The sequence below is a fragment of the Microcebus murinus genome, chromosome 14, assembly GCF_040939455.1.
Source record: "Microcebus murinus isolate Inina chromosome 14, M.murinus_Inina_mat1.0, whole genome shotgun sequence".
NCBI classification, from domain to species: domain Eukaryota; kingdom Metazoa; phylum Chordata; class Mammalia; order Primates; family Cheirogaleidae; genus Microcebus; species Microcebus murinus.
The window spans coordinates 62,254,844-62,270,894 of NC_134117.1; the positions used below are offsets into that span (position 1 = coordinate 62,254,844).

At 45.1% G+C, this 16,051-nt stretch overlaps 1 protein-coding gene across 1 annotated transcript in view; it reads left to right on the forward strand.

Annotated features, from left to right (window-relative positions):
- The window catches only part of SH2D4B (SH2 domain containing 4B), a 72,620-nt gene that overhangs the window by 30,253 nt on the left and 26,316 nt on the right, over positions 1–16,051 (forward strand). Inside the window, exon 4 of the mRNA XM_020280568.2 lies at positions 6,642–6,789. Within this exon, the coding sequence (XP_020136157.1) occupies positions 6,642–6,789 (148 nt within the window). The remainder of the gene's footprint in view (positions 1–6,641; positions 6,790–16,051) is intronic.

Consider the following 16,051-nt stretch of genomic DNA (forward strand, 5'->3'; position numbering starts at 1 on the left):
CTGTGAGTTTTGCATGTAGGAACTTACCAACAATCTTCATTTAATACTTTCTTTCTTTCTGAGACCTTTTGGGGAGGTTGTTTGTTGGGGGCAGGAAGGAGGGAAGGTGTAAATGCCCTGCTGTCAAAAAGCTTACACAGTGCCAGGAAAGATAAATTCATAGGCAACCCTAAGCCCCAACCACACCAAGGGTCCTGTAATGAAGAACAAAAGAGTACCTTTGTGAGTCTGAGCATGAACAAAGATAGGAGATGGGAAAGGAAATTCATAGAACAATGAATGGTCTTCCAGAGGGAGAGAAAAAAAGCCCACCCACTATGGGTGGAACCAGACATAAACTTGGAAAGGCAGGTTGTGGAGCCCTTAAATGCTATGTTTAGGGGGTGGAGTGTCCTCTGTGGGCAGAGCAGGATCTTGATACAAACAGGGGCCTGACTGGATCAAGTTTTAGGAGCATAACTGGTGGCAATGGTGTGATTCAAGTGCTGAAGCTTGTGGGCAGGAAGCCAGGTGGGAGATTTTTGCAACAGTCAAGGTGTGAAAGGGTCTGGAAAGAGTGTGTGACAATGGGGAAGGGGAGAAGGGATGGACATAGAGAAAAGGTGGTAGTGAAATCAACAGGGCTTGGCATCAATTAGATGTTGAGATGAGGGAAAGCAAAGAGCAAAGGTGTCGGAGTCCCAGGCCAAGGGAAGTGGGGTTGGTGCACCCTCCACCATGAGGAGCTGGGGAGGAGGTAAAGGCTTGCAGGAAGGTGGAGGTGCTTGGATTGGCTGCGCTGAGGAGGGAGAGGGTTGGGGGCTGGAAGAAAGAAAAGAACCAGGGTGAGAAGCCTGGTGCTGGAGGAAGGTGGGTGGGCTCACTTTAGGCTGCTTGTGGTGTGGATATAGCCAGCTTCTGCTAATTCTCTAGGTCATAGAAAAGGTAACATTGACAATTCCTTTTAGAAAATGAAAAAAAAAAAAAATCCCAGACTCTTTGTGTAGGGTTACAGAGGGAACTTCAAGATAGAAGATAGAGACAGCTGGAAACCTGTTTTTTAAAATCATTCTGCTGTGGCTGGTGCCATTTGAATGCAATTTACATGCCAATAAAAGTGTTCCTGTAGAAAAAAAAAAAAAAAGAGATCATGAGGCCAGATAAAATTTGCATTTTTTTCCCTCTTGTTTTCTTACTCCTAAGATAGCTTCTGCATATGTCTTCCTCTGCTCAAGACCACAGAACATGACTCAGTAAGGATCTTGCTCTCTCCCTCTCTCTGGGGTCCTGTGACCTTCCTTCTCCACTTCCAAGGTGAATGCTTGCAGAGAAAAAGGGAGTAAAGGAAGAATCTATTATGTAGATGTCCCTGGGTAGGTGGAAGAAGGATTGATCTTGTCTTGTCTCTGTTCTGCACCTGGGAAGATAACTTGTAATCAACATCATTAGCATGGAATCGAACAGACTGTAGTTTTAGGAGCCAGACTTAGCCCGCAGACCTAAAGTTACAATTTGCATGTCCTTGTTTATGAGAGGCCCACAAGGAATTTCCTTATGGTTGATCTGTAGGGAAGTCCTTGTAAGTGCCCGAGGCTTTTTACCTTTCTGTGGTGATCTGGCTAATGCTTAAGGTTAATGACAGTTATTCATTTGGGAGGGGTGCATGACTCAGCCTCCAGGCTTGACTTTCCTTTATGCATAAGGAGTTGAGGGGTGGACCTGAGATTTTCATGTCCTGTAAGGGTCACCTGGGCCATCTCCACTCCCTCCCCCAGGTATCTGGACAGTGGCCAGCTTCTCTACTCCACAAGGGCTCTCTTGTCACGATCTCCCATCGCATCCTGTGGCTTCTGTGTCCTTATCTTTCATGATGTCTCAGCAGCCTTCAGCTCAGTTTACCACTCCCTTTTCCTGGAAATACTTTCTTCTCTTGGCCGTCCCCAGACTTGCTCCTTCCAGGTTTTTATCTTATCCCTTGGCCTTCCTCCCCTTCTCTGGCTCCAACTCTTTCTCTCAAATTCTAAATGATGGGGTGACCTGACACTCTGGTTGTTTCTCTTAATTGACTCTGTTTCTCTCGGTGATATCATTAAGTCCTATGGCTGAGCAACTTATGTGTGTAGCAGATGATCTCTGGGTCAATATCTTCAGCCTGAAGCCCAAGACTCATGGGTCCTCCTGCCTATAGCAGAGGGTGGCATTCCGCACTCATCCAAATAACATTTTGACTTTTCTTCACTCCAGCTGCAGTGGATAATTCCATACTCAAAGATGCCCACATGTTTTGCAACACCAGGGACTTTGCCGTGTTTGTTCCCTCTGCCTGGAAATTTCTTGTCCCTGGTTGTCCCTGGGCTGCCTCCTGCTTATTGTTCTGGTCTCAGATTACATCACCCCTTCCAAGAGGTATTCTGGTCACACAGCCTAAAAGAGCCTCCTAGACTCTATCACTTACAGTGTTTTAATTCTTTTAATTTTGTGATATTTCTTGATTTCTAATTTATGTGTTCAGTTTTTCCCCCACTGGGAGGCAAGCTCTGAGAGTGTGGGGACTGGGTCTGTCTTGCTCACTGCTACATTCTCAATGCCTAGAACAGGGCTGAGTCTCCTAATTGCTCAATAAGTAATTGCTGAACAATTAGAAGAAGCCACTAACGTCTTTAGCACTTAATTCCCAACTCTTAGAGAGTGGGTCATAAGGAACTTAGAATTTTGTCTACCTTTTAAAAAATTAAAAAGTTGATCATTGGATGACAGAAAAGTAATCTAATTACATCTAAGCCATGTCAGAATCAACAAAAATCTTGTCATCTTTAAAGTGAGGGATTAAAAATTCACAGTTATCTCCTCTTTCCCCCTGTGGATCCATTAAAATAGTATCAAAGGACTGAAAAAGTTATAAACTGTAAGGACGGGAAGATGAGAGAGGAGGGGAGAATAGGCGATGTGCAGAAGTGTTTGGAAGCTGGAAGGCAGACGGCACGTGGTGAGGGTCCAGTGGGGGCCTGCAGGGAGTGTTACCAAAACTCAGCACTTGTCCCCGAACTGCATCAGAAGAATGAGAACGAGTGTTTTGGGGAGGAGGAAAGAGAATTGTTATTACTTTGCCGGCAAAGGAGGAAAAACGGTAGAACTGCTTGTCTCAAAATCCAAATTTCCTCAACATAAGCAGAAATAGGGAGCTTTTAAGGGGAGGGCCCCTCAGTTGTAGGCTATTGTGGTTAACTATTCTAATCGTCCCATCTTTGCCGAAGACAAAGTCTGCGAACTCTGTCAGCCACCCACCTGGGGGCTGGTGCCACCTGGGATCACTGAGTTATCTCTTTTAACAGAGAACTTAACCTGCCTCAGGGATGCAGGCCAGGCTGCGGTTCCCAAAAAGAGTGGGGGAAGTTTTAAAGAGACAAAAATTTTTTTTTTCCTTCAGGCCCTTCCTTCTGTTGCATACTCCCCACTCTCAGTTTCACCCCTCCGTATGTGTGGGAGGAGGGGATGGCCCTCTGTTACAGGAGCAGCTTCGCGCAGTGAGACAGCTCAGCCCAGAACCCCACAAGGCCCAGCACTTGGAGGCCCTGAGTACCTCGGGGGTGTGGCTGATGGTGGGAGGGGCCGCACATTTCTATGTGGAGTGGCTGGACCCCAAGGTCTTCATTTCCCCCGTTTCTTCCAGACTACCCTGTCCCTCCCCCTGACCAGAAGGAGATGGGAAGTTGAAAGGAAAAGGCCCGGGGCTCAGGGCATCAGCAGAGGAGAGAAGGCAGGAGAGGGGCAGGTGGGAAAAAAGGGACTAAGTAAAAGTCTGAACTCTGAATGGTGGGACCTGCAGCCAGGGCTGCCCCTGGGGTGTACAGGGCTGGCAAACATTTTTTTGTAGGGTCTTTGTCTATATTAAAAATTTGAGCCACGTAAAATCAGCCTATTAGCACTATGCTGAGGACACAGTCTCGTAAGATTCTGTGATTAAAATGCTGTTCTGGCCAGCAGGAATCATCTACTTGCTAGGCCACCCTCTGGGAACCAAGGCCCACCCACTGGGCCCCAGGGCTGTAAATACGAATCCCGAGTTCCTTGGGGCATCTGGTCAACCCCTAGCATGGAGGAGAAGGGAAGAAAGAGGGACCAGGGCTCACACAGGACTTGGTCTGGGCATGGGGGACCTTACCTGGACAATACTGCCTGCCCCTACCATCCTGGGAGGGACTATTTCTGGCCATTTCTGAGGGGGAACTTGTGGAGAAAATTTACAGAGAAGGCACTTTAAAGCATGTGTTCCCCTGAAGTATGGGGCCCAGGCCAGGGCTTGCTCGGGCAATCTCCCCACCGACTCCTGGAATGTCGGTGATCAGACATCACTCAGGAGGGATGGAGGAGCAGACACAGAATAAGCTCGGGGGTCCCTCAGTGAAATGGCTGGTTTCTCAGATGATCGCCCTAGAGCGAAGCCCACCTCTCCATGAAGCCCCGAGCACACTCTCTGAGCCTCTTATTCGGATATTTACTTCTCTCTTGAATACAGTCTGAGGAAAACCTTTCGCATGAACGACAAGCACCACGTCGAACAAACTTAAAACCACACAATCACAGGGGAAGAAAAAGCTCTAAAATCCTCAGAGAGAGAAGTTATTGCATTCATAAAACAAGTATAAGATACACCGAAGAGATAGGGACAGCCGAAGAATAAGAAAGCTTGGAAATTGCAAATGCAATGGCTGAAATAAAAAATTCAGCAGAAGGTCTGGAAGATAAAGTCAGAGAAATCAACCAGGAAGTAGAGCAAAGAAGACAAGTGTTTGAAAGCAAAAGAGAAACGACAAGGCAGGTTAGAGGATCGACCCGGGAAGACCAGCATTTAACAAATAGGAATTCTATAAAGAAAAACGAGAAATGAGAGGAGAAGAAATTATGAAGAAACTCTGAGCAAAGATGTATTAGACTGGAGGAACAAGAAACTCCAGATTGAAATACCCTGGAGTGCCCGCCCAACAGGATCAATGAGAGAAAATGCCTTCCAAGGCACATCATTTATAAAAGTTCAGAACATCAGTGTTAAAGGGACCCCAAAGGCGTCCAGGGCGGGAAATGAATGCCCTGTGCAGAAGGATGAGAAGGAGAGTGGCAGAACTGGGTGCCAGAGGACAAGGAAGTCTTCACGATTCTGCAGGAAAATGATTTTTCATCAAATTTTCTATGCTCAGCTACATTAACAATTCCACGTGAAAGTAGCATATAGATATTTTTAGATGAGTAAAGACTCAGAAAGTGTCTCTGTGCATCTGTACCTGAGAAGTATTGTAAGATTTGTCACTGCAAAACGAGGGCATGGCCAGGAAAGAAGCAGGGGCCCCAACTCCAGCAAGGCCAGCGACGGGGCTTGGTAGGATAGATGGAGAAGAGATGTAGGTAGCAATCAGCTCAGGTTGGAGAGGATGAACAGCTGTCACCGGGGACAGGTGCGTCCCTTGGAGAAAGATAGATACTGTATCGTCTGTTATAAGAAAAAGCACTTGGTTAAACACAGAAAATTTACTACGGCTGAGAGAAGTTTGGGAAAATCCAATATTGAGCTTCAAGATAAAACAATTATTAACCTGGGAAAAAACAAAAGAAATGATTGGAAAGAACAATCTGTCAATGATCAAATTTTACTGACTGTAAGATGCCATTAATCGTAAAAACATTATTTTACGAGGAAAACCTGTTGCCTATTAAAAAGGCAAACTGTAACTTGTAAGACACACGCATGTTTCAGAGATGGTAAGAAGTTTAAAAATGTAGTTCTTGAAACTGGTGGAAATAGCACCCTATTTGGCTTTGCGGGGAACTATATATTGATTATTGATTTAACGACATATTGCGATGCAAATTTACTGTGAGGCCGAGGAGAGGGAAAGTATGGGTGTTCACCTCAGTGGGAAGGATGAGTACTAAACACAAAGTGCATGCACAAAGAAAGAAAGACAGCATTTAATGTCTGGAATTGATAAGTCAAGAATTAGCAGCGTTAATCAGAAATATGGATGTAGCCACTTGAAGGAACAGCTAACACAGTTGAAAATGGTGGCCTCTGGGCACTGGTGTAGGTTGGTTGGGTTGTGCTGGGGTGAAGTGATTCAGGGAACTGCTGATTTTCATTTGAAGCCTTGGCTCATAAGGTCTGTGTGCCATGTACATGTTACTTGGATGCAAACAAAGGTAAAAGAAAATACACACATGCACATATGTGCACATAGACACACACACACACACATGCAACCTTTTTGGAGCTTAAAAGTGGGACAGAAATGGGAGATTTGGGGTCCCAAACCTACTCTCTCTTTAAAATATCCTATCTAGACTTAAGGTTAAGACATGATCGTACCCCGCTTAATTGGCCTCCAGGAAGACCAGGCATCCTTCTCTGTTCCTTCCTTTCTTCTGCCCCCAAATGGAAGCCCAGGAGTGGCCCAGAGCTCTCTTGTCTTTGCAGCTCGCTGCAGCGTTTACACATTGCTCCACAGCCATGGCGCCCAGGTAGAACGATGGCCACTTCTCACGTGCAGGGACTGAGACTGGAGGGGCCACCGCTGCCTGCTCAGCCCGACCTCCTGCAAGAACACCAGAGGTACTTATCCTCTCTCTGAAATGGCACGGTCATCTAATATTCTGTCCCCATGACATTTTAGAGGAAGGAAGAGGAGGAGAGGAAGCGAGGGGAAGAGCAGATTCGCCTCCAGGAAGAGCAGAGGGCGAAGGAGCTCTACTGGACCCTGAAGCAGGCCCAGCTGCACTGCCAAGCCAGCGAGAAGGAGGAGCGCGAGTGGGAAGAGCAGTGTGAGTAGCGCTGGCTTCCCGGACGGGAGGCCACCCCCATCTGCCCACCCACCGTCCCGTCCCCAAGCTTATTTGCGTGCTCAGCAGTTCAGTGCACTCATGCACCCCTGCACCTTTACCTGGAGCCAACCATGTGCATGGCCCTGCTAAGGACCCAGAGGGTAAGGGCTCCACCCTCCAGGAGCTTACCTGCCCGTTGGGCAGAGGGGTGGGGAGATGTCTTATATTAAAAAATAAAATTCTACATTTACTGAGTTGCCAATCATTTCCTGGCTCTGTGCTAAGCCCTGGAGATGAGGAGTCGTGTCCCTTATGTTGGAAGAAGTCACCGATGACAGCAGCAGGTAGTCACACAGGCTAAGGGCTGTGAGGGAGGATGCAGCACATGCCATTGTAGCCCAGAATGGCCATCCTGGTGGGCTTCCTGAGGAGGTGTCCGGAAGTGAGGCTTGGTGGTGACATAGGAATAAGTGAGTCACAGAGGGTGGGCAGGGCACTCCAAGTGGAGGCTCCAGCACGTGCAAAGGCATGGTGACAAAGGAATGTGGCATGCCTAGGAAGTACAAGGTGGCAAAAACTTGGAGAATGGCAGGGGTGGTGAGAAGTGAGGTGGGAAGGGTGAGGGGGAACCAGGTTTGGAGGGTGCTGTTTTATTATGTACCTAGGATTTGTTTGAATCAGGTGTGGTAAGATACGCAGGCCCAGAAATGACTCTCGTGAAGGAAGGAAGAAGCTTTTACTCACGATCCTCAGAGACAGGATGTGTGCCACGCCATGCAGGGCCATGTGGAATTGCCAGGGTTGGTCGGGAGGCAGAGGGGTGGGGGGAAAATAGGGGCAAGAGCCTTTATTGTTGTTTCCTTGGGAAAGGTAAGGCGAGGCAGGAAAGGCAGGATTGGGATTGTCTGGCTTGAAGAATTTTAGTGGGGTCTGCAGTGTAGGGGTTGGTTCTAGTTTTGTAGCATCTGGCCTTGTGGTGATTAGGGTAGACAGATCCTGGCCTGGAGTGTAAGAGACTGAGACAGGAGGTGGTTGGGGGACTTGGCTTTGGGTTGGACGGTTTGCGTATAAAGGTGCACCTGCAGGCGAATCCTTTACTGTCTCTTAGAATTGGCTAGCTCTGGATGGGACATTCTCTCTAGAATCAGCAAACCCTCAGATGTCAAAACATCAGAAACTGCAGAAAATAAAAAGGCACAATTAATACAGGTGGACAGTGGGGGACTTCTGAAGGTGAGTGACACGATTGTAGCAGGGTTTGGGGGTGAGAGCCAGGAGGAGGCTCTTGCAATGTACACTTTAAAGACACTTGGAACTAGGGCCACACAGGGAGAACAGAAATGAGAGGTGTCTTCTGCTGGCCAACCCTCTGGCTCTCAGCATGTCTTAACCTTTTGCCTGATTCATTCCACAGACATTTTAGACTACGTTTTTTAAAAAAAATTGAGGTGTAACTTACATACCATAAAAGTTGTTCTTTAAAGTGTACGATTCACCAGTTTTTAGTATACTCAGGAAGTTGTGTGACCATCAGCAGTCTCTAATTAGAACATTTTGATCACTTGAAAACAAAACTCTGGAACTAATGGCTGTTACTCTTCCCTCCATTATATCCCTGGAAACCACTAGTCTAATTTCCATCTATATGAATTTGCTTATTATGGACATTTCATATAAATAGAATTATACATTAGGTGGCCTTTCATGTCTGACTTCTGTCATTTAGCAAGTCTTCAAGGTCCATCCATGTAGTAGCTTATATCATTCCTTCATTCCTTTTTGTGGCTGAATAATATTCTAATGTATGCATATACCACATTTTTGCTTATTCATTTATCTGCTGAGGAACATTTGAGTTGTTTTCACTTTTGGGCTATTTTGAATAATGTTGCTCTGTACATTTGTGTATAAACTCAGTTCTTTTGGGTATATACCTAGGAGTAGAATTTCTAGGTCTATGGTGTCTTACTCCATTTTCTGTTGCTATGGCTGAATATCTGAGACTGGCTAATTTATAAAGAAAAGAAATATATTTCTCACAGTTCTGGAGGCTGGGAAGTCCAAGGTCTAAGAGCCACATCTATTGAGGGCCTTCTTGCTGGTGGGGACCCTGAAGAGTCCTGAGGCAGAGAAGGACATCACATGGGGAGGGGGTGTGCACTGAGCACCACACTGGCTTTTATAACAGACCCACTCACTTGATAACTAACCTACTCCTGTAATAACCCATTATTCATTAACCCATGAATCCACGAATCCATGAATGGATTTATCAAGAGCCCTCATGATCCAATCACCTCTTTAAGGCCTTACCTCTTAATACTGTTACCCTGGGGATTTTCAATCTGAGTTTTGGAGGAACGTACATTCCAACCATTGCATACAGTAACAATGTTTAACATTCTGAGTAACTGCCACACTGTTTTCCAAAGTGCACCATTTTATATCTCTACCAGCAATGTATGAGTGTTCTAATTTCCTCACATCCTTGCCAACACTTGTAATTGTTTGTGTTTTTTATTATAACCATTCTAGTGGGTGTGAACCCATATCTCATTGTGGTTTTGATTGGAGTTTCCCTAATGAGTAATGATGTTCAGCACCTTTTGATGTGCTTTATGGCCATTTGTATATGAATTTTGGAGAACTGTCTCTTCAAGTGCTTTGCCCATATTTGAATTTTTTTGTTGCTGTTGAGTTGCAATATCCAATTCTGGATATTGATCCCTTGTCAGAGATGTGATTCACAAGTATTTTATCCCATTCTTCGAATTATCTTTTCACTTTGCTGGATAGTGTCCTTTGAAGCACAAAATTTTAAAATTTTGATGAAAAGTCCAATTTATTTATTTTTTGGTTGCTTATGATTTGTGTCATATCTCAAAAAACATTGCCTAATCTAAGGTCACAGTGAGTTACACTTCTCTTTGTTCTAAGAGATATATAGGTTTAGCCCTTAAAATTTAGGTCTTTGCTCCATTTTGAGTCAATTTTTGTGTGAGGTGGGATTCCTACTTAATTTTTTAAATATGTGGCCATCCAGTTGTCCAAGCGCCATTTGTTGTAAAGACTGTTCTTTCTCCCCTGGATGGTCTTGGCACCCTGTTGAAGATCAATTGACTGAAAATGTAAATGTCTATTTCTGTGCTCTCAATTCTATACCAGAGATTTGTCCATTCTTATGCCCCTACCACACAGTCTTGATTATTGTAGCTTTGCAGTATGTTTTGAAATTGGACAATATGAGACCTCCACGGTTGTTCTTTTTCAGGATTATTTTGGTTATTCTGGTTCCCTCGTATTTCTATATAAATTTTAGCATCAGCTTGGGAATTTCTGTAATAAAGTCAGCTGAGATTTTGTTAGTGATTCCACTGAATCTGTAGATCGCTTTCAAGAAATACCACCATCTTAACTACATTTGGTGTTCCAATCCACGATCACAGAATGTCTTTTCATTTATCTAGTCTTTTAAAATCTGTTTCTATAATATTTTATAGTTTTCAGTGTAGAAGTCTTGTCCTTGTTTTGCTAACTTTATTCCTAATTATTGATTCTTTTTGATTCTATTGTAAATAGAATTGTTTTCTTAGTTTCATTTTGTTTTTTTGTTTTTTTTTTTTTTTGAGACAGAGTCTCACTTTGTTGTCCAGGCTAGAGTGAGTGCCGTGGCGTCAGCCTAGCTCACAGCAACCTCAAACTCCTGGGCTCAAGCGATCCTCCTGCCTCAGCCTCCCGAGTAGCTGGGACTACAGGCATGCGCCACCATGCCCGGCTAATTTTTTATATATATATCAGTTGGCCAATTAATTTCTTTCTATTTATAGTAGAGACGGGGTCTCGCTCTTGCTCAGGCTGGTTTTGAACTCCTGACCTTGAGCAATCCGCCCACCTCGGCCTCCCAAGAGCTAGGATTACAGGCGTGAGCCACAGTGCCCGGCCTTTAGTTTCATTTTTGCATTGTTTATTGCTAGTATATAGAAATGCAATTGACATTTGTCTATTGATCCTGTATCCTGCAACCTTACCACACTTGTGTATTAGCTGGAATAGGTTTTTTTTGTGGATTCCTTATGATTTTCTACATACAAGATAATTTCATGTGTGCATAGAGATAGCTTTACTTTTTCCTTTCCAGTCTGGATGCCTTTCATTTCTTTTTCTTGCCTGATTGCACTGGCTGAAACTTCCAATATTATGTTGAATAGTGGCAGCAAAAGCAGGCAGCTTTGTCTTGTTTCTCATCTTAGGGGTAAGTGCTTCCAGTCTTTCACCATTAAATGTGATGTCAGCTGTGGGTTTTCATACATAACCTTGGGTTGAGGAAGTTCCATGCTTTCTTAGATTGAGTGTTTTGGGGATGAAAGGATATCGGATTTTGTCAAATGCTTTCTCTGCATCTGTTGAGATGATCATGTATTTTTTGTTCCTTATTCTATTAACATGATGTATTCTGTGATTGAATTTCATATGTTGAACCAGTCTTGCATTCCTGGGATAAATCCGCCTTGTTCATGGAGTATAATCTTTTTTGTATGTTGATAGACTCTGTTCGCTAGTATTTTGTTGATGATTTTGTCTCTGTATTCATAAAGGATATTGGTCTGCATGATGTTTTTGTCTGGTTGTGGTATCAAGGCAATACGGTCTTCAAAGAATGAATTGGGAAGGGTTCACTCCTCTTCTGTTTTCTTGTAAGAGTTTGTAAGGAATTGGAATTAATTCTTCTTTAAACATGTAGTAGAATTTACCAGTGTAGCCATCTAGTCCTGGGGTTTCTTTCTGGGAAGTTTTTTTCATGAGCCATTTTTTCTTGAATAAATGCTCCCTGGATTGCTGCAAGCCTTTCATTAACTTCTAACAATCTGAGAAAGTCGATTCTGACAATTTGCCAGGGTTTTCATTGCTTTATAGAGGAGAGGATTTTCAGGGCTCCTTAATTAACCTTTTCCACTGATACCCTTTTAAACTGATATTTAATTAATTTGGTGCCCATCCTAAAACACCCAGAACTTCCTGGGAAAGATTTGGAGACATAACTGAGCTGTTAGCAAGGTGGACGGGTGGGAAGTATTTACTTTTGTGTTGGATCTTTTTTCTATTCCAAGTGACCTAGTACATAATCAAGTACTTGAAAAAAAACGAAGGCAAACAGAAATTGAATAAAATAAAAACTTGATTAAGAATTTGAAACATAATTTTTATTTTATTTTTGAATTGTTTGCACCATGAGGCAGTTGCACTTTTTAAGACACTAGTGTTCTTACTTCTTCCCATTGATGACTTTGATCAGATGTTCCAAGGCCCTTGGGTGAGGGCAGCGTAAGGGCCGAGTGCTCAGGTCCAGAGCAGAGATTATTCCATGTACAGAAGTCTCAGAGCATCGACGCCAGCATGGCGTCATCTCCCAACCAGGCTTCTGTCTACCTTTCCTAGGGACTTATGGTTGTTTTCACGAAAGAGCTTGAAAACCCAGCTGTCCTTGTTCTCCAAGTCCCCTTAAGGCTGCTGGTTTCTCAGGTGTTGATGCTGAAGCCCACCAGGTAAAGCAGCTGTGAGCACTTGGCTCTGGTGAAGAGGATGTGGGGTCCCGTGGTCCCCTGGTCCTACGTTCCCGGAACCTCTCCACTTTCTGTAGCTTCAGGGACTCTTCTGTGAAACCATTTGAGTTCTGTGCAATGCATTTGGGACTTTAATACCCTGGCCTGGTGGCAGCCCTTAGCTTGAGAATTTCTTCTCTTGGGGAAAATTCCTTTCTTACCTGAGTGACCTCTGTACTAGGCTTTTTGAATTAATGAGAGCCCAAGAGATTGTGTCATCGGATAGAACTGAATCTTGGGCCCACCCTAGCAGTTCAAGCAGGGGGCAGACTCCCCTGGGCCCTCCTCCTGAGCACCAGAGTGGTGAGACCACTCAGTCCTTCGACTCCTCCCTAACAGCCTGTGAGGGGAGTGGTCCTGTCCTGGGGAGTGGTTTGCGGGAAACAGCAAAATGTTTGGTGGAGAAGAACCCTCTGTTTGGAACAAGAGTGGAATCACATTATGGAATGCATGTGTGTATGCAGTTTCAAATCACAGTGGGATTTTGCTTGTAAGTCTCCATTCATTGTTTGGGGTATTGATGTGGCCTTGGGGCTGGGGAGGGGAGGGAAATGTGGGCGGGGTCCGCGTTTAGGAACTTGTCCTCTTTCCTCCACGGGCACTTCTGGCTGTGGGACTTGAGTTTTGCTGTGCCAGTCAATTCTTCCTTTCAGAGTCAAAATTACAAATGCAAACATTGTGCTCAAAGCTCATTTTTCATCCAGGGAAGGCTCTGAGGTGATGAGAGGAGAAGGTTCCACCTGCCTACTGACAACTGCCAGGCAGGTTCCTTTAACTGTTTCATGCCCATTCACATAGGGGTGAAGTTGTTTTAACAATTGCCAAATACTGTCGAAAACTCTGTCCTCACTAAATCCATCGGAATGCCCTAAACCCTGAGCGGTCACAAAGCCTTAGGACATTCCTTACTCATAAGCTGCGAACAGCCTCAGCATGGAGTGAGTGTTGGTTTTTCTATTTTATTGACAAGGAACCTGAGACTAGACTTAGAGGAAAGTTTGGGGGATTGTGCTCAAAGGAAGGGTTTTCTCTTGTCCTTCCTCCTGGCCTGGTGCTCTGGCCCGTGGATCAGGTGTCCTCCATAAGCGGATGTATGAGGGGCGTCCTTGGCCATCGGCCTCACCGGGCCTCCCGAGGTGCATGCACAGAAGGAAGTCTCACAAAGCAGTGATGAGTACCCATCGAGCCCTTTCTGTGGAGTCTCTTAAACACTCGGATGCACACCCCGGGACCCCCGAGTGGCAGCTAAGTTTTCAGGAACACAAAGCAGACGTCACACTCGATAATAAGTTTGTCTGAAGCAACAGAATCCAGGTAGATGGAAGCTCTGCCTACTGGTGGTAGTTGTGGGAGCAAGCTCCACAGTGTTCTCAGCCACAGAACATTCCTCTACAAGCCTTCCACCTGCAGCTCAGGCAAGATCTCATCATCTGCCGCCAGGGCCATGGAGTGCAACAACATACAGCTGGCCCTCTGTATTCTTGCCTTCCATATCTGTGGATTCAATCAACCTGGGATTGAAAATGTTAAAAAAAACACAAACAATAAAAAAAAACAACACAACAATATAAAATGATACAAATAAAAAGAATACAGCATAACAACTATTTACACAGCATTTACACTGTATTAGGTATTATTAATATAAGTAATCTAGAGATGATTTAAAGTATATGGGAGAATGCATGTGGGTTATATGCAAATACTACGTCATTTTATAGAAGGAATTTGAGCATCCCTGGATTTTGGTATCTGCAGCAGGGCGGGGGGGTTGGCGGGGAGTTTCCTAGAACAAATCCTCCAGGCTACCAGGGTCGGCTGTACATTGATTGAATCTCGCAGTCTGGAAGAAGAGGCTCTCTCACAGCTCAACAAGCAGGTGTTCTGATAACGGTGTGTATGAAGTCCACGGAGAGGGAGTGGATCCCTTTGGAGACGGCTGTGCATTTTCAAAGGCCCAGTGGAGGGAATGGCGTTTGGGAAGGTGGGTAAGGGCATCACAGCAGAGGGAGCAGCACCGAGCAAAGCAAGGCCAGTGCGTGCATGGGTCACGGCACAGGCCGCGACGCAGTTTCAGCGTGGGCTTCCAGTGATGAAAAATGAGGCTACGAACACAAGATGGGAAAAAGCGAAAGAAGAATTCATGCATCCAAATTCGGCATGGAAGCAGAGGCAGGCGGGAAAAGGAAGCCAGGGCGAAGGTTTAAACTGAAAAAATAAAGACAGCGAACAATCACAAAGTGAAGTCACTGGATAAAGAGCACTGGACTGGGAGTCCTGGCCTGGCTCTGCTCCTTAGTAGTGTGAACTTGAGCAAGTGTTTGCTCAGTTGCTCAGTGTCCTCACTTGAGAAACGGGGTTAATCATGTTGAGCTAAGGCTTGTGGGAAGGGCGAAGTGAGAGAGAGGAAACAAAAGTGCTTTCTATGCTGTGAAGACACTCCGGAAGCGCCTCTCTTTCTGCAGCCACACGATGGGGTGGGGAGTTGAGAGCTGGGCTGGTGTGTCTTTCGCGACAGAGAATGGAACTCATGTGGCCCCGGAGCCGCGTGATTGCTAATTAATGTACCGTGTGGCAGCTGACAAGGGAAAAGCCTCCAAAACCCAGAAAAAAGATGTGATAATTCAGGCCTTATGATTTTAGTTCCTCATTTTATACTTTCTTAAAGAATGAGCAGCTAAACTCCAGAGCCTGTCGTTCAAACCCAGCAAAGCCATTCTACACTCAATTAATTTAATATGAAAGATAGAGTGGGCCATTAATCTATCGGGGAGTAGCAGTCTTTGATAAAACACCCAAATTAAATTCTCCAAGTTAGGGAAAAAGAGAATTATCCCCTTTAGAATCATTTGAAAACAGTTAGTTATTCAGTTCAACAGAGAATTCAGTTAGTTATTCAGCCAGAGCTCTGGCTGCTGAGAATGCATCAGGCACAGAAATTCATTTCATAATTTTTCAGCGGAGAACCTGTAGGAGTGTGGAGCTAGATAACATCTAGTTAGTTGCCCAGAGATTTGGAGATGAGCCTGCATGACTTGACAAATGATACTGTTTATAAAAACTGGACATTTGTTATTGTTATTTATTAGCAATGTAAAAATAGGGTTTGGGGGCAGTCGGACTTGTTCACCGCTGGGCTCCTGGAACTGTGGGATTTCGGGTGTGGCCCTCGGCTGGCACCACGCGCCCGTTGGCCCAGTCCTTGCCAGGCTGCTGGTAGAGCTGAGTGAGAAATGTGGCCTCAGGCCCCGGCCAGGGTCCAGTGCTGCGGGTTCCATTCCTTCTCTCTTAGGAAGGTGCGTGTTCTGAGGTCTGGGTTTAACGTCAGTGATTCTAAAACGCTGTAGGCTTGAGACACACAGAGCCAGGACGGGCTTGTGGGGGTGGCGTCCGGCCTAGGGGTGGAGCAGAGTGGAATTTCAAGCTGGGAGGACAGCTACAGGAGAGGACAACAGAAGGGCTTTTTCTCTCCACCGATGGGATGGGAAATCGTGCAGTTTCTCCTAGGACATAACTAATTTGAAGTGCTTTCCAAACTCCAGGTGCCATATATTTTTGGTATTATAACTCGGAAAAATGCCAACCTGAGTGGCCCATCTGTGCCCTGCTTAGGATTCTCTCTCCTCTTGAATGGCTCCAGCATCCTGGGGTCTGGTGTGGGG